Genomic DNA, 19,119 nt, shown 5'->3' on the forward strand with positions numbered 1-19,119 from the left:
TAAACTTACCCTGGCTTTTAAAGGAATAGGGTACACTGCTTTCTCTTTACTACTGTCTCTCTTTCTCTCTTCTGACTCTCTGTCTCTTTCTCCCTCTTTCTTTGACTCCCTTTTTGTCTCTCTGTCTCTCTCTCTCTCTTTGACTCTGTCTCTTTCTTTCTTTTTTTTTTTTTTGAGACAGACTCTCACTCAGTTGCCCAGGCTGGAGTGCAGTGGTGCAATCTGGGCTCACTGCAAGCTCCGCCTCCCAGGTTCATGCCATTCTCCTGCCTCGGCCTCCCAAGTAGCTGGGACTACAGGCGCCCACCACCACGCCCGGCTAATTTTTTGTATTTTTAGTAGAGACGGGGTTTCACCACGTTAGCCAAGATGATCTCAATCTCCTGACCTTGTGATCCACCCACCTCAGCCTCCCAAAGTGCTGGGATTACACCGCGCCTGGCCAGATGACTCTGTGTCTCTTTCTTTCTCTCTCCTTCTTTCTGATTTCCTCTTCCAGTTTCTCTTTCCTCTCCGCTGTTCTTTCCCTGCCTCTGCCAGCCACTTATGCTGTTCTCCCCTCTCCTTCCCCTTCCCCTAGGGGAGGAACTGTCAGGAGTGGAGCTACTCTTTCTTCCCCTGAGAAGAAAGGAAAGGGGGGTTCTGAATATTTTTCTTACTACTGGAGGTTTGTGTAAGGTTCAACCCTCTGAAATTTGTGGAAGGCTCATTCCCTCAAACCAGGGGTGTCTTGCCTTGCCTGCCCTGGAAGGCTCAACCCCTCAAACCAGGGGGTGTCTTGCGTTGCCTGCCCCAGAAGGTTGATCTGTTTCCTCCCTTTCCCCCCTAAAGGTCCTTGCACACTTCCCACTCGAGTTGTCCTCTCTGGACACTCCCCCAAGAAAGAATTAGGCCCCTCTTAGTGTTGATGTGCTGGTATGAATCCCACAGCAGGATCCGCCCTAAGCCATATGAGGTAGCTATGGAACCACAGAGAGGACCCGCTCACTCTGTCCAGCAGTAGGACTTGTCACCATCCACATAAACAACACCGCAAGCAGGGTTGTCTGTGATCATTCATGCACACACACATTCAGCCCTCCAGAATTCGACCATCAAGGAAGTACTTTACCGGCTCCCGCAGCTTCTCTTCCATTGGTCTGTGCACAGAGTCATCGCCGCAGTATGTGAGGATCCTTTACCTCTGGTTGCCGGCTTGTTTATTTCCACATTGCTGAGAGTTCAGGTTATTCTTTGCACTGGGTGGGTAGTGATTTCTCACCCCTGAGGCTGCCACAAGGGGGTGGGACACAGCTTCTCACACGATAGAACCAGAGACCGCCCCTGGAGGGGAATGTAATCACTGGCGACCCTCCAAATTGTTATAAATAAAGTTTTGGTGCCACAAAAGAAATAGCACTCGAATATGAAATTTTCTTCTTTTCTTCTCAGCAAGGCAATTTACTTCTTTTTTTATTTTTCATTTTTTTATTTTTTGAGACAGAATCTTGCTCTGTCACCCAGGCTTGAGTGCAGTGGCACGATCTTGGCTCACTGCAAGCTCCGCCTCCCAGGTTCACACCATTCTCCCACCTCACCCTTCCAAGTAGCTGGGACTACAGACACCCGCCACCATGCCCGGCCAATTTTTTTTTTTGTATTTTTAGTAGAGACAGGGTTTCACTGTGTTAGCCAGGATGGTCTTGATCTCCTGACCTTGTGATTTGCCCACCTCAGCCTCCCAAAGTGTGGGGATTACAGGTGTGAGCCACTGTACCTGGCCAAGGCAATTTACTTCTATAGAAGGGTGCGTCCTCATAGATGGAGCAATGGTGAATGCACACTTGGGCAAGGGAGGGGAAGGGGTTATTACTCCAGACGCATGAGGCCCCTGCTGCTGTGTCATTCCCCTATTGGCTAGGATTAGACCGCACAGGCTAAACTAATTTTGATTGGCTAATTTAAAAAGAGTGATGGGGTGAGTGGTTTGGTGGGAAAAATGGTTATGGAATGAGTCAGCAGGAGAATTATTCAGAGTGGAGCAGGTAATCAGAATGAGTCAGGGTGGAGCAGGTGATTGAAAAAGGTTGCTTTATCAGGAAGTTAAGTTTAAAAGTAGAAGGCAAATAATTGCACATACTGACATATCGATTCTTTGAAGAGAAATTTAGAACTCATATCTAACAAGTGCAGCATAAAATAACAAATGTAAGGAACAACTGGGCAGTTTATATGCACTGTTACAAGGTCAGTGCTTTTTTTTAAAATCACTTTTTTTCTTATTGAGACGGAGGAGGGAACTCTGGGGTAGAGGGTCTTACTTTGTCGCCCAGGCTGGCCTGGACTTCCCGGCTCAGCAATCCTCCTACCCCTGCCTCCTGAGTAGCTGGGACTCCTGGCTCCCACCACCCAACCCACATCCCTGCTGTGTTTAAGCAGCAGGTGGTGACCTCACTCCTCCCTGGCCTGAGCCCTCTGCTCCACACCCCAGGTGGTGGCCCTAGGGAAGTCTCTGGAACTGAGCACAGGGTGGACTCTCCCACCCCAGTGAATGAAGAATAGAAAGGGAGAGGATTTCTAGTCTGTTCTGTGGGCCATCAGCATAAAATTGTACATTTGGCTCAGGCAGGGCTTTGCATTTCGCATTCTGGTTTGCATTCCTGCCCTAGACAACTTTGAGGTTTCGGAATTAAATTGCTAAAATTAATTTCAATAGTAAGGAACTTTCCTGGATCTAATTACCACCCCGTGTTGACTTCTCAGGGAGGTACTCTTTCCCTGGCTCCTGAGCTGCTCCAGCCTCACTGGTGGGTTTTGCCTCCAAAGCGTGGAAAACAGAGGCACGGAGAGCGAGATAGAGAGAAGCTCAGGCCCTGACCCCTTCATTCGCCTGCAAACCCCTCACAGCCCAGGCCTCTTCTCCCCCGCACCAGGCCCCTTGTCCTTCATGCCCCACCCTGGCCTCACTCAGGCCCCGCTCACTTCTTTGCATCCCTTCATGGCCTTGCTCAGGCCCGGCTTACCTCCTGGGGTTTCCCTCCCCCAGTCCTGGCTTTTGTCCTGCCCTGATTGGCACGGACCCAGAAGCAGATGGCCTGGACTTAAAAGTTGGTGTTAATTGGCCTTAGATTCCCTGCCCCTAGACCCAGGACCCAGTGGTTTCTTCTTCTTCTTCTTTTTTTAATTGGAGATGGGGTCTCACTTTGTCACCCAGGTTGGAGAGCTGTTACAGGATCAGAGCTCACCGCAGCATACACCTCCTGGGTTCAAGGGATCCTCCTACTTCAGCCTCCAGAGTAGCTGGGACCACAGCTGCCTGCCACTGCATAGGGCAAATTTTTGTGTTCCTCATAGAGACAGGCTTCCTCCATGTTGCCCAGGCTGGTCTCGAACTCTAGGGCTTAAGGGATCCAGACACATCGGCTTCCCAAAGTGTCGGGATTACAGGCATGAGCCACCACACCCAGCTTGTTCTTAATTAAAAAAAAAAATAGGCCTGGTGCAGTGGCTCACACCTGTAATCCCAGCAGTTTGGAGGCCAAGGCTGGTGGATCACCTAATGACAGGAGTTCGAGACCAGCCTGGCCAACATGGTGAATCCTCATCTCAACTGAAATACAGAAATTAGCTGAGCATGGTGGCTCATGCCTGTAATTCCAGCTACTGGGGAGACTGAGGCAGGAGAATCGCTTGAATCCGGGAGGTGGAGGTTGCAGTGAGCCAAGATCGCATAACTGCATTCCAGCCAGGCAACAGAGCGAGACTACATCTCAATAAAATAAAGTAAAATAAATAACTGCTTCTCAAATAAGCTTTGGTAGAATCTTACGAAGTCACATCATCATTTTCCAACTATGATATGTGTTTTGAATTTTCTTCTTTGGCCCCACATTTCATTAGATGTATATTTTTTAACCATTTTAAAATTGTTTTTCTCTGAAATTTATTGTGTTCAGTTTACATTGAGCACTGCATGCTTTCTAGTCTTTATTATGCATTGGAAACATTTTCTGGTACCTGATAAATGATTTTAGGTTGTTTCAATGTGTACTCCATAAAGATATCAAGGAAATTTTTTTCTTTACGCTAACATCAAAATTTAGTTCAGGTAGCCTATTACTCCATTTTCTTTCCTCATGTCACCTGATTAAATGGTGAGCTGTGAGCTTCTAAGTAAACATTTTCCTCAAGTTCCTCTGGTCCATAATATTCTTTGCAGATGTCGAAGGATGGGCTGGATTGACTTGGAACCTTGTTCCAGCAGAGCCCATGTGTTCATGAAGAAAACGTTTGCTCAGATCTCATTTGTACCCCTGCCTCTCTTTCAGTGTTTTAAACACCTATAGCTATGTGTTCACAATTGTGTGTATTTTGAACGTATTACTGTCATTTTTCTGGGAAAATAATTGCATGTTTAGGATTCATGCCATCAGGACCTTAGACATTGAAAGAGACATTTCTTTTGCTCAGGTATATAAAAGATGGTCCTGGAATTTTTTTTTTTCCTTTTCTGAGACGGAGTGTCACTCTGTCAGCCATGCTTGAGTGCAGTGACACAATCTTGGCTCACTGCAACCTCTGCTACCCAGGTCCAAGTGATCCCCCCGGTCAGCCTCCAAATAGCTGGGACCACAGATGCACACCACCATGCCTGGCTATTTTTTTTTTTTTTTTTTTTTGTAGAAGTCATTTTATTTCAAATACTTGTTGTTGTTTTTGTTTTTTTTTTTTTTTTTCTTAACTTTTTTTTTTTTATTATACTTTAGGGTTTTAGGGTACATGTGCACAATGTGCAGGTTTGTTACATATGTATCCATGTGCCATGTTGATTTCCTGCACCCATTAACTCGTCATTTAGCATTAGGTATATCTCTTAATGCTGTCCCTCCCCCCTCCCCCCACCCCACAACAGTCCCCGGAGTGTGATGTTCCCCTTCCTGTGTCCATGAGATCTCATTGTTCAATTCCCACCTATGAGTGAGAACATGCGGTGTTTGGTTTTTTGTCCTTGCGATAGTTTACTGAGAATGATGTTTTCCAGTTTCATCCATGTCCCTACAAAGGACACGAACTCATCATTTTTTATGGCTGCATAGTATTGCCTGGCTATTTTTTGTACTTTTCGTAGAGATGGGATTTCACCGTGATGCCCAGGTTGGTCTCAAACTCCTGGGCTCATGTGATCTACCCATGTCAGCCTCCCAAAGTGCTGGGATTACAGGGGTGAGTCACCACACCTGGCCCATCCTGCAATTTTTTAGAGAAAAAAACCAACGCAGTCCGTTGGCCTTCCAGGCCATCACACAGGAATGAGCCACACCTCCTTCTGACTCAACTCAGAGCTTCTCAGGATAACTTGGTGAATTGTCTCCTACTCTGAACCTCAGTGACCCCACCTGTAATATACAGGTGAGGAATAAGACCAGAAAAGCTCAGTCAGAGTGACACTGACCCCTGAAATGATTGGCCAAATTGTTTGTGGCTTTTTCTATATGAGAGGGTAATGCTCAGGTGTAATATGAATTTTAAATAAGTTACTGTTCTCCAAAAATGTAAAAAACACAAGTACCAGAATGGAAAAAACAGGTAATTAGACTCAGATCATCTTGAATCTCTCCTTGTCTCTGTCCACACCCACTGCCCTTCCATATCATGTCATTTCACAACTTTAACCCACCTGCACAACTCCATGTCCCCTGCAGGCCTCTCCCCTGAGGTCTACAATCCTGTGTCCAGTTGTCTCCTCAGCTCTCTGCTGGGATATCAAACAGGCATCTCCACATTCACATTTCCATAGGTGACTTCCTAAACCCCCGAACACATTCCCTTGCTGACCTACACATCTCAGATGAGGGTGACAGTGTACTTCCAGGGACTTAGCCAAACTTGGCAGCATGTATTTTAAATATGAGAAATGAATTCCATTATTTGTAAATGTTGTAATTTATAATGTAAAGAGAAAGTTGTGTGTATAAATGAAAGGAGTGAGAAAATACATCATTTCCAAAATTCTTTTGAAGTGTGGGAGAAAAATGTTTCAAGACCTCATCCCTATGGATCTGCACTCCCAGGACCTCCCTGATCTCATCTCCTGCCTGTGTCCTCCTCACTCCCTCTGCTCCAGCCACACAGGCTTCTTTCCTTTTTCTGGGGCTGAGGTTGCTCCTGTCTCAGGGCCTTTACCTGGGCTGTCCCTCTGTCTAGGACTCTCTCTCCCATCAGCTGCAAGTGACAAGCAGCCTTTCTCCCCTAAGTCTTTGTTCTGACATAACTTTCTCTACAGTAACCTTTGTGATCTCCCACGGCCCCCATTTGACATGGCAGCCCCACCTTCACCCCCACCTCTGGTCCATGTTGCCTGTTCTGTGTGATTCTTTTTGCTCCTTCACTGTTCACTGGATCCTGGTGGGAGGAAGTCACCAAGGGGAGAGCAGAGCCAGAAAGTGGCACTGTGCTCAGCTGGTGCCCTCTGAGTGGAGCTCAACCCTGACTTCACATTAGGTTTCTCAGGCATTTTGCAAATACATCTTTCATGCTGTTCTATCAAAGATTGCTATTGTCATAGGATGGGACCCACCCTCAATAATACAATGGCGCTGGTGATTCTCATCTGTGTCCAGCATTGACCATCAAGGCAGTTTCCTCCATGTTGAGAGCTGAGATCAGCCTGTGATCCACAGGGAGGTGAGGGGGCTGTGCTCTGCATGGGGTTTGGTTAGGGCCAGATCTGTGCCCTGAAGTTCTGTGCCCTGCTTCAGCGTGTGTTTGGATATTTTCAGGTGGGAGCAAGATCTGAAAACTGGTCAAAATTACCCTTCCAGATCTTCCTGTGGGGATTTCTTATCTCTGCATGATCTCTGGTGCAGTGGGCAGTAGAGGACAGTCTTTATACCGGGTGAGGTCTCCCCTGTGTGTGTTTTGTCACAGGAACGGAATGTGTGGTTTCTAAACATTAAATCTCAGCTGGGTGCGGTGGTTCACCCCTGTAATCCTAGCTCTTTGGGAGGCCGAGGTGGGCAGATCTCAAAGTCAGGAGATCGAGACTATCCTGGCCAACATGGTGAAACCCCATGTCTACTAAAAATACAAAAATTAACTGTGCATTGTGGAGCATGGCTGGAATCCCAGCTACTCGGGATGCTGAGGCAGGAGAATCCCTTGAACTGGGGAGGCGGAGGTTGCAGTGAGAAAAGATCGTGTCACTGAACCCCATCATGGTGACAGAGCTGAACTCCATCTCAAAAAAATAGCCGGGCGCGGTGGCTCACGCTTGTAATCCCAGCACTTTGGGAGGCCGAGGCGGGCAGATCACAAGGTCAGGAGATTGAGACCACAGTGAAACCCCGTCGCCACTAAAAATACAAAAACTTAGCCGGGCGTGGTGGCGGGCGCCTGTAGTCCCAGCTACTCGGAGAGGCTGAGGCAGGAGAATGGCGTGAACCCGGGAGGCAGAGCTTGCAGTGAGCCGAGATTGCGCCACTGCACTCCAGCCTGGGTGACAGAGCGAGACTCCGTCTCAAAAAGAAAAAAAAAAAAAAAAAAATTAATTAAGTGTCATTTTTTTCTCACACAGGATTAATTTCCAAAGACTCATGTTACACGAGGAAGCCACCAAGAAGACCAAAGAAAAGGAGATAAGGATGGCTCTTCCTCAGGTGAAGTGATATTCCTCAGTGGATTAATCTCTCTCTTTCTTTTCTGATATACCAGGTATTGTGGTAGCCAGGCTTCCGTGAGTCTGAAGCGTCCTGCCTCACACGTTTGCTCGCACTCACCCAAGGCTTTTCTCAGCCCCTCTCATCTTAAATTCCATCTGCCTCTATTGCCCAGGCTGGAGTTCACTGGAGCAATCTGGGCTCACTGTAACCTCCACCTCCCAGGTTCAAGAGATTCTCATGCCTCAGCCTCCCCAGTAGCTGTGATTACAGGTGTCCACCACCACACTGGGCTAATTTTGTATTTTTAATAGAGACAGGATTTCACCATGTTGGCCAGGCTGGTCTCAAACCCCTGACATCACGTAATCTCCTTGACAGTTTTTCACTGTTACCAAGAATAACACACTGGCTGCCTGTGAGCATGGTGACTTCACTGCAGATATCTGGAAGTCTCCTGCAAGTTGGGGTATTGAAAAGCAGATTGCTTCTTCTTGGATTTGCCATTTCCTCTTTTAGATGTGGGAAGATTCCATCCCTACCCCCAGCTGCAGTGGTGCCCTCTCTGATTAAGAATATGTGAAATTTCCCACTCACTTAAGCAAAACTTACTACTGTGGTCTTATCACCATGATTCTTACCACCATGGTCTTACCACCGCAATTCTCCTGCCTCAGCCTCCTGAATAGCTGGGATTACAGTCGCACACCACCACACCCGGCTAATTTTTTGTATTTTTAGTAGAGATGGATTTCACTATGTTGGCCAGGCTGGTCTCGAACTCCTGACCTCATGATCTGCCCGCCTCAGCCTCCCAAGGTCGTGGGATCACAGGCGTGAGTTACCGCCCGCCCAGCAGAGAAATATCTTGATAATATTACAGGAGCTCCCTCTTGGGTGACAGTTAGCTCTTCTTTTGGCTGTTGTTAGGATTCTTTCTCTATCTCTGAATTTTGACAGTTTTATTATGATGTTGTTTGTTGTAGGTCTCTTACTTAGATTTATCCTATTTGGATATTCTTAAGGTGTTGAATTTGTTTCTTTTGCCTTCTAAAATTAGAAATTTTTGGCCATTATGCCTTCCAACAAGCTTTTCTGTTCCTTTCTTCCTCTCACTCACTTCTGTGACTTCTGGTACTCTTTTTTTTTTTTTGAGATGGAGTCTTGTTCTGTTGAAGTATTGCTCCTCACAAGACAGCATTAGCTGCGGGGGTCTGCGTGCCGACCCTGACCTAAACCACGTATGAATAAAACGTACGCTGACACACAGATAATTCTGTTTTGCTACTGCTGTGTTTCCGACCACTAGCCTTAAGCAACTGTCTTAATGCTTTTATATACTGTTTCTGTTGAGCTGACAACTGTTGTCCCATGACGAAACCTCAGCTTGACTCAACTTCCCCCAGAAGGTGGTAACCTCGAGTAGGCACCAATGACTTACTGATTACTCACTGGCTTCACCACGAAGTCCTTCTTTGCCTTCGTTTTCGGGGGTCGCGTTCCTCACGCTTCCATCGCAGCTTTCCTCACGAGGGCGGTCCTCACCCTTCCTTCGAAGGTTGCTCAAGAGAGGCTTGAACTGCGAGGGGTCTGTTTCTGCAGATCCCTGACTTTCCTCACACAGGGCACCAACTGAGGTATTGCTCCTCACAAGAGGGCATTAGCTGCAGGGGTCTGCCCACAGACCCTGGCCCAGACGGATGAATGAAACGTACACTGACACGTAGATATTCTGCTTTGCCAGTCCTGCTGGGTGCCCAATCGCCTGCACACAAAGAGGTTTGTCACTGTGGCCGGCCCTAAGAAGCTCGCACTCCAGGCATTTATTTAGAATGGAATTAACAACAGAAGTTGGAGTAAACACACTTGAGGATAATTAGCATGGTTAAGAGAGTAGTTTTATGAACGATTAAAGCTCAGGTACTGTGGTCTAAAGTAAATACCATTAAGGGGCAATTTCCCTGGTCAGCCTCTCCCTAGACGGCCATCTGGCTCAAAGGTTAGTTAATGGAGGTAGGGTTAACAGATTTAACTGGGGAAGCCTCTATTGTCCCTAGTATTTACCCTATGACCTAATGCTCTAAGGTAAGAGCCGGCTGCCTTCAGCCTGTTCAATCATTACAAGCTATATAACTTTTTGGCCTTCCAAAAGGTTTGTGACTATTCCCTATAACTTTCCCTAATATTTCTCTTTAATATTTCTGCTGCTATCTTGAGTAAATCCCAACACTGTCGCCCAGGCTGGAGTGCAGTGGTGCAATCTCAGCTCATTCCAGCCTCTGCCTCTGGATTTAAGTGATTCTCTCATCTCAGCCTCCCAAGTAGCTGAGGTTACAGGTGCGCACCACCATACCTGGCTAATTGTTGTATTTTTGGTAGAGATGAAATTTCGCCGTGTTGGCCAGGCCGGTCATGAACTTCTGACCTCAGGTGATCCCCACACCCTGGCTTCCCAAAGTGCTGGAATTACAGGCATGAGCCACAACCTGGCCTGGGACTTTCATAATGTGTAGGATGGTGTCCTTGATGGTGTCCTGTTAGTCTGTTTAGACTCCCTTCATTTTTCTTTATTCTTTGTTATTGTTGTTTCTTTTCCTATTCACTACTTTTTTTTTTTGGGATGAAATTTCACTCTGGTTGTCGAAGGTGGAGTGCAATGGCATGAACTTGGCTCATTGCAACCTCCGCTTTCATAGTTAAAGCAATTCTCTTGCCTTAGCCTTTCGAATAGCTGGGATTACAGGCATGCACCACCACCCCCGGCTAATTTTGTATTTTTTGTAGAGACAGCGTTTCTCTGTGTTGATCAGGCTGGTCTTGAGCTACCAACCTCAGGTGATCCCCCTGCCTAGGCCTCCCAAAGTGCTGGGATTACAGGCATGAGCCACCACGCCTGGTTTGTTTTTTTTTTTTAGACAGAGTTTTGCTCTTGTTGCCCAGGCTGGAGTGCAATGATGCAATCTTGGCTCACTGCAACCTCCACCTCCCGTTCAAGCGATTCTCCTGCCTCAGCCTCCTAAGTAACTGAGATTACAAGCATGCACCACCACATCTGGCTGATTTTGTATTTTTAGTAGAGACGGGGTTTCTCAATGTTGGTCAGGCTGGTCGCGAACTCCTGACCTCAGGTGATCTGCCTGCCTCGGCGTCCCAAAGGGCTGGGATTACAGATATGAGCCACCATGCCTGGCCCATGCCTGGCCTTTTTTAAAAAATTACTTTATTATTTTTTGAGACAGTCTCACTCTGTTACCCAGGCTGGAGTGCAGTGGGGAGCCCACCACTACATCCAGCTAATCTTTGTATTTTTAGTAGAGACAAAGTTTCGCCATATTGACAAGGCTGGTCTCCCAACTCCTGACCTCAAGTGATCCACCCACCTCAGCCTCCCAAAGTCCTGGTGTGAGCTACCTCACCTGTCCCCTCTTCACTAATTTTCAATTTACATAATGAATTCTGATTTTTGAACCCATGTATTGAGTTTTTCCGTTTAGTTACTGTATTTTTAGCCCAAGAGTTTCTGTGTAGTTCTTCATAATTTCTGTATGTTGGTTGACCTTCTCATTTTCTTCATGCATTGCATTTATGATTTCTTGAAGTTGGCTCTTAATTCAATGAGCTTCCAACTTTTGGGGAGGTGGGGGTGACAGGGTCTCACTGTGTCCCCCAGGCTGGAGGGCAGTGGTGCAATCTTGGTTAGCTCAACCTCTGCTCTACAGGCTCAAGCAATCCTCCCACCTCAGCCTGGTGAGTAGCTATGGATGTGTCCTCTCTAGGTTTTTGCTTATAATGTCCCGACTGAAGCTAATTTAAGTGCGTGTAGATGTGATTTTAAATGTGTCCAGGAGAGCATTAATGGAGAAGCCCATGATTTTTTTTGAGACAGAGTCTCCCTCTCTCGATAGGCTGGAGTGAAGTGGCACTATCTTGGCTCACTGCAACCTCAGCCTCCCGAGTTCAAGCGATTCTTCTGTCTCAGCCTCCTGAGTAGCTGGGACTACAGGCGCACACCACCATACCAAGCTAATTTTTGTGTTTTTAATAGTGTCATGGTTTCAGCATGTTGGCCCAAATTGTCTTAATCTCTTGACTTCGTGATTCACGTGCCTCAGCCTCCATAAGTGTTGGATTATAGGTGTGAGCCACCACGCCAAGCCAAGCCCATGGTGTTTGTAGAAAACACATTATTTGCAATATATATACATATATTTTTATTTTGAGAAAGACTTGCTCTGTTGCCCTGGCTGGAGTGCAGTGCTGTGATCTCGGCTTACTGCAACCTCTGCCTCCAGAGTTCAAGCAATTCCTCTGCCTCAGCTTCCCAAATAGCTGGGATTACAGGCACCTTCCCCAACCATGCCCAGCTAGTTTTTCTATTTTTAGTAGATATGGGGTTTTACCATGTTGCCCTCAAACTCCTGACCTTAAGTTATCCACCCACCTTGGTATCCCAAAGTGACAGGATTATAGGTGTGAGCCCCCATGCCTGGCTATATATATATACATATATATATATATATATATATAGAGAGAGAGAGAGAGAGAGAGAGATGGAGTCTCACTCTGCAGCCCAAGCTGAATTGCAGTGGCACAATCTCAGCTCACTGCAACCTTTGCCTCTGGAGCTCAAGCTATTCTCCTACCTCAGCTTCCCAAACAGCTGGGACTAGAGGCATGCACAACCACACCCAGTTAATGTTTTTGTATTTTTAGTAGAGACTTGGTTTCACCATGTTGCCCTGGGTGGTCTCGAACTCCTTGAGCTCAGTCGATACACCCACCTTGGCCTCCCAAACTGCTGGGATTTCAGGTGTGAGCCACCGTGCCCAGACATATATTTTTTATATTTTCCATAAAACTGAGACTTCCACAGTGACCAGGAGATTTTAAAATCTATCATGGGAAAGTACAGTAAAACGCAACTGTACAGAAAAAAATGTTCAAAAATACCTTAACATGGGTTTGTCAGAACACCGTCTTGGATCAAATCAATACTTCTTTTCTCTTTTCTCATTGTGTGTGAAGGTAACGACTCCTCCCTAATGTTTTGTTGAAATGTGTGTTTCATCTTAGGGACGCTTGACTTTCAGGGATGTGGCTATAGAATTCTCTTTGGAGGAGTGGAAATGCCTGAACCCTGCGCAGAGGGCTTTATACAGGGCCGTGATGTTGGAGAACTACAGGAACCTGGAGGCTGTGGGTGAGGAAAATGTCCCTCCAGACATGAGGAGTCTGCACTTGTCTATCTTGGCTCTTCCTGATTTTGTATTCTCTTTTGTGATTTTGCCACATACATGCTTTTGATGTACATGTCATTGTTTTCTGCAGTGATGACCCTCCTATCTGTCACAGATGGCTTCTTAGAGACTCTCCTATGGAGTGGTTTTACATGAAAACAGAACATTTATTAACACTTTGACTAATACAATTAAATATCATCCTGCTCTAGGCAGAGATGCCCCTGGAAGCCCTGAGCAGAATTGTCAGTGTGGCTCAGGAGATGAGATAGAAAGCAGGACAGTGACTGACAAGCATTTCCAGCTGTGGTTCTGGTTTTATTTTGTTTTTTTTTTTTTTTTTTTTTTTTTTGAGACGGAGCCTTTCTCTGTCCCCCAGGCTGGAGTGCAGTGGCGCGATCTCGGCTCACTGCAACCTCCACCTCCTGGGTTCACGCCATTCTCCTGCCTCAGCCTCCCAAGTAGCTGGGAATACAGGCGCCCGCCAACACACCCGGCTAATTTTTTGTGTTTTTAGTAGAGACGGGGTTTCACCGTGTTAGCCAGGATGGTCTCGATCTCCTGACCTCGTGATCCGCCCGCCTCAGCCTCCCAAAGTGCTGGGATTACAGGCTTGAGCCACCGCGCCCGGCTTTGTTTTGTTTTTTGAGACAGATTCTCCCTCTGTTGCTCAGGCTGGAGTGCACTGTTGTGATCTCAACTCATTGCAACCTCCGCCTCCTGCATTCAAGCAATTCTCATACCTCAGCCTCCCAACCTAACTGGAATTACAGATGGAAGCCACCATACCTTGCAAATTTTTGTATTTGTATTAGAGATGGGGAATCACCATGTTGGCCAGGCTGGTCTCAAACTCCTAGTCTCAAGCAATCTGCCCGCCTCAGCCTCTAGCCAAGTGTTGGGATTACAAACCTGAGCCACCATGCTTGGCCTTTCGTTCTGGTTTTTAAGCAGCATCAGAGAAGCATCTCTCACTTGTACTGTGACAGTGATCATCACATAAACTAATGATCATATTCTCTAAGCAGCAGTCACTGCTGTAGAAATTCCTCTTAGGAAGGATATCGTTCAGGCTTACTGCCTCATATATATGAGGCTCTTGACTGAACTCTTTTTGTTTGACATTGAATTTTGCTCTTGTTGCCCAGGCTGGAGTGCAATGATGTGGTCTCTGCTCACTGCAATCTCTGCCTCCTAGGTTCAAGAAATTCTCCTGCCTCAGCCTCCCGAGTAGCTGGGATTACAGGCACCCACCACTACGCCTGGCTAATTTTTGTATTTTTAGTAGAGATGGGGTGTTCTTTAACTTTGAAGATCATATTTGGGAAGTTTAAAATAAGTATTCCTTTTTGTGTAATATTAACACATTTCAGTATTAAATATTATTTACCATCTGTACTTAATTGGAAACCTATTGGTTTTTATATTTTTTAGATAGCTCTTTTAAAACCATGATGGTGTTATCATCAACAGGGCAAGGCAATACAGAAGGGTTCCACACAGGGACATTGGAAAGACATGAAAGTCATCACATTGGAGATTTTTGCTTCCTGGAAATCAAGAAAGATATTCATGACTTTGAGTTTCAGTGGCAAGAAATTAAAAGAAATGGCCAAGAAGCACCCATGACAAAAATAAAAATGTTGACTGGTAGTACAGACCGACATGATCAAAGGCATGCTGGAAACAAGCCTATTAAAGATCAGCTTGGATCAAGCTTTCATTCACATCTGCCTGAACTGCACGTATTTCAGACTGAAGGGAAAATTGATAAACAAGTGGAGAAGTCTATCAACAATGCTTCCTTGGTTTCAACATCCCAAAGAATTTCTTGTAGGCTCAAAACCCATATTTCTAATAGGTATGAGAAGAACTTTCTCCATTCTTCATCATTCACACAAATACAGGAAGTACACATGAGAGAAAAACCTTTCCAATGTAACGAGTGTGGCAAAGCCTTTAATTATAGCTCACATTTAAGGAGACATCACGTAACCCATTCAGGAGAGAAACAATATAAATGTGATGTATGTGGCAAAGTCTTTCACCAAAAGCAATACCTTGCATGGCACCATAGAGTTCATACTGGAGAGAAACCTTACAAGTGTAATGAGTGTTCCAAGACCTTCGGTCACAAGTCATCTCTTACACGCCATCATAGACTTCATACTGGAGAAAAACCTTATAAGTGTAATGAGTGTGGTAAGACCTTCAGTCAGACGTCATCCCTTGTAGGGCATCGTAGACGTCATACTGGAGAGAAACCTTACAAATGTGAAGAATGTGACAAAGTTTACAGTTGCAGATCACAACTTGAAACACATAGGCGAATTCATACTGGAGAAAAACCATACAAATGTAAGGTTTGTGACAAAGCTTTTAGGCATAATTCATGCCTTTCACGCCATAACAGAGTTCATACTGAAGAGAAACCTTACACATGTAATGAATGTGGCAAGGTTTTCCAGCGTGATTCATACCTTGCACAACATCAGAGAGTTCATACTGGAGAGAAACCTTACACATGTAATGAATGTGGTAAGGTTTTTAATCAAAAAGCACACCTTGCATGTCATTATAGACTTCATACTGGAGAGAAACCTTACAAGTGTAATGAGTGTGGCAAGACCTTCAGTCAGAAGTCATCCCTTGTGGGCCATTGTAGACTTCATACTGGAGAGAAACCTTACAACTGTCATGAGTGTGGCAAGACCTTCGCTCGAAATTCATCCCTTCTAATTCATAAGGCAATTCATACTGGAGAGAAACCTTACAAGTGTAATGAATGTGGCAAGGTTTTTAATCAACAATCAAACCTTGCACAACATCAGAGAGTTCATACTGGAGAGAAACCTTACAAGTGTAATGAGTGTGGCAAGACCTTCAGTCATATGTCATCCTTTGTATGCCATCATAGACTTCATACTGCAGAAAAACCTTATAAGTGCAATGAGTGTGGCAAAGCCTTTAGTGGGCCGTCATCACTTATTCATCATCAAGCAATCCATGATATAGGGAAACTTTACAAATGTAATGATTCTCACAAAGTCCTCAGTAATGCTATAAGCATTGCAAATCATTAGACAATCCATAATGAAAAGAGATCTTACAAGTGTAGTAAATGTGACAGATATTTCAGATATTGTTTGTAGCTTGCAGTTCATCAGCGAACTCATACTGGAGAGAAACATTACAAATGTCATGATTGCAGCAAGGTCTTCAGTCAAGCTTCATCTTATGCAAAACACAGGAGAATTCATACAGGAGAGAAACCTCACAACTGTGATAATTGTGGCAAAGTCTTTTTTTTTTTTTTTTTTTTTTTTTGAGATGAAGTCTTACTCTTTTGTCCAGGCTGGGGTGCAGTGGCATGATCTCGGCTCACTGCAGCCTCCACCTCCCAGGTTCATACGATTCTCCTTCCTAGCCTCCTGAGTAGCTGGGACTACCAGCATGCTCCACCCAGCCTGGCTAATTTTTATGTTTTTAGCAGAGACAGGGTTTCACCATGTTGGCCTGGTTGCTGTCAACTCTTGACCTTGTGATCAGCTTGCCTCGGCCTCCCAAAGTGCTGGTATCACAGGCATGAGCCACCGCACCCAGTGTGGCAATGTCTGTACATTCACACCACATTAGACATCAGAGAATCTATACTGGACAGAAATCTTACAAATGGAATAGGTGTGGCAAGGTCTTTAGTCTGAGGTCACTCCTTGCAGAACAGCTGAAAATTCATTTTTGAGATAATTATCCCAAATACAATGACTATACAAAATAATAAACTTTAATTGCCATTAGAGTCAATTCAGCATTGACTAGAGTTTGAGTTGACTCAACATTGAGTTCAAGCATTAATTGACATAAAAAGGGTTTATGTTAAGAAGAAGGGGTCGGGTGCAGTCGCTCACACCTGTAATCCCAGCACTTTGGGAGGCCAAGGCAGGCAGATCACTTGAGGTCAGCAGTTTGAGACCAGCCTGGCCAACAGGCTGGAACCAGTTTGCCCAGCCTGTTTTTTCTTTCCTTCTCTCTTTTCTTTTCTTTCTTCTTTTTTTTTTTTTTGAAACAGAGTCTTTCTCTTGTTGCCCAAGCTGGAGTGCAATGGCACAATCTTGGTTCACTGCAACCTCCGCCTCCTGCATTCAAGCAATTCTCTTTTCTAAGCCTCCCAAGTAGCCGGGATTTCAGATGTGTGTCACCACACCATGTAGTCCCTCTCCACAGAGATGGTTGAGAAGGCTGACGGAAAAGCCAGATACTTGTTCTACAGCTTTCCCTGACACTAGTATATCATCCACATGCGGGAGCATACATACACACTTTGGGATGCTCATCTTTTCTAACACCTCCTCAAGAATTTGGCCAAGCAAGTTAGGAGAATCTGTAAATCCTTGGGGCAAGACTGTCCAGTGGTATTGTTGTTTTCACCCTGAGTCAGGATCTTCCCGTTCAAAAGCGAATATATCCTACCTTCAGCTAAAGGACATGCCCAGAAGGCATGTTTCAGGTCTATTTCTGTAAACCACTGATGGTCATATGGAATTTTGCTGAGAGTAGTATATGGATTGGGAACTACAGCATGAGAGGTTTGAACAATTTGATTAATGGCTTGAAGATCTACAAGCCAGTATCACCGATCTGACTACTTTACAAGCAATATTGGAGTATTATAGGGAGACATGCACAGTTCAAGTAGCCCATCTCAGATAAGGCTCTCAATTAGAGGTTTTAAACCTAATCTACCTTCTAAGGGAATTGGATATTGGTTTCTTCTCACTGTTTCCCTGGGAGTTTTTAACTTTATGTTAATTGGAGGAACTTGTAGCTTCCTTCACTTTCCCTCCCTTGACCACTCATTAGCATTGATATAGCTTTCCTCTGTTGTAGTAAGCAGGTTTAATGAAGTGAAGAATCCTTCTGGGCTTACATGCAAGCCTATACCTAACTTTAACATTAGGCCCCTTCCTAACAAGTTTGTCCCAGCCTTAGGGAGTAGCAAAAATTTAACGTTGGTTGATCGGGTTTCAAATCTGACTTCTGTTTTTTCTAAGACTTTGGCTTTAAATCCTTCCCCTTTGACTCCTAAAACTCGAAGTTCTTCTAATGAACAATTTATATTAGAGGGCACAAAACAAACAGAGGAGCGGGAAGCTCCTGAGTCTCTTAGAAAAGTAACAAGTTTGGCCACGTGCGGTGGCTCACGCCTGTAATCCCAGCACTTTGGGAGGCCAAGGTGGGCGGATCACCTGAGGTCAGGAGTTCGAGACCAGCCTGACACACATGAAGAAACCCCATCTCTACTAAAAATACAAAATTAGCCAGGCTTTGTGGCACATGCCTATAATACTAGCTACTTGGGAAGGCTGAGGCAGAAGAATTGCTTGAACCTGGGAGGTGGAGGTTGCAGTGAGCCGAGATCATGCCATTGCACTCCATCCTGGTCAACAAGAACAAAACTCTGTCTCAAAAAAAAAAAAAAGAAAGAAAAGTAACAAGCTCATGTTTTTGTCCCAACTTTAAATTTACCAAGGGCTCTCAGTGGGACTGGAGATAGAAAAGACAGAGCCCCTGACTTCCTTATTCTTTAAATTCCTTAAGTGGGATTTTTTTTTCTCCTTTCTCCACTCAGGACATTCTCTTTTGAAACGACCTAATTTTCCACACTTGCAACATTTGTCTTGTCCCTCTCCCTTTTCAGTTTTTGGAGTCTTAGCGTACTGGGTTTGCTTTCCCTCTTTACCTGTCTTCGAGTTCTGTGGCCCCCCGTCTCATATCTTTTGTGAGGCCTGGCAAATGGAGGCTTAAGCTTGGCCTCTGGTGCATTCTGTCAGGAAATTTTTGCTTTTTCCTTTTGTTTTTCTTCCTCCTTACATATACTTTTTGAGCTTATTCTAAGAATTCCTGTATAGACTGTTTTTTCCAGTTTTCGAGTTTTGTAACTTTTTTGCAATGTCTTGCCAGCTATTGGTAACAAAGTGTAGCTTTAACATTCCTTGACTGCGAGGGTCTTCTGGATCTAAATATGCGTATTTTCTCATTTGTCCTCGTAGTCTTTTTAGAAACTTTTATGGAGCTTTCATCTTTTTTCTGTTTTTTTGTTTGTTTGTTTGTTTGTTTGTTTGAGACGGAGTCTCGCTCTGTCGCCCAGGCTGGAGTGCAGTGGCGCTATCTCGGCTCACTGCAAGCTCCGCCTCCCGGGTTCACGCCATTCTCCTGCCTCAGCCTCTCCGAGTAGCTGGGACTACAGG

General features: G+C 45.2%; 1 protein-coding gene across 1 annotated transcript in view; it reads left to right on the forward strand.

Annotated features, from left to right (window-relative positions):
• The window catches only part of LOC116478090 (zinc finger protein 845-like), an 82,835-nt gene that overhangs the window by 12,698 nt on the left and 51,018 nt on the right, over positions 1–19,119 (forward strand). Inside the window, 3 exon segments of the mRNA XM_032168978.2 lie at positions 7,553–7,634; positions 12,708–12,834; positions 14,345–16,086. Of these exon segments, the coding sequence (XP_032024869.1) occupies positions 7,572–7,634; positions 12,708–12,834; positions 14,345–16,086 (1,932 nt within the window). The 5' untranslated portion in view covers positions 7,553–7,571.

This window comes from Hylobates moloch, unplaced genomic scaffold, assembly GCF_009828535.3.
Source record: "Hylobates moloch isolate HMO894 unplaced genomic scaffold, HMol_V3 SCAFFOLD_12, whole genome shotgun sequence".
Classification (NCBI taxonomy): domain Eukaryota; kingdom Metazoa; phylum Chordata; class Mammalia; order Primates; family Hylobatidae; genus Hylobates; species Hylobates moloch.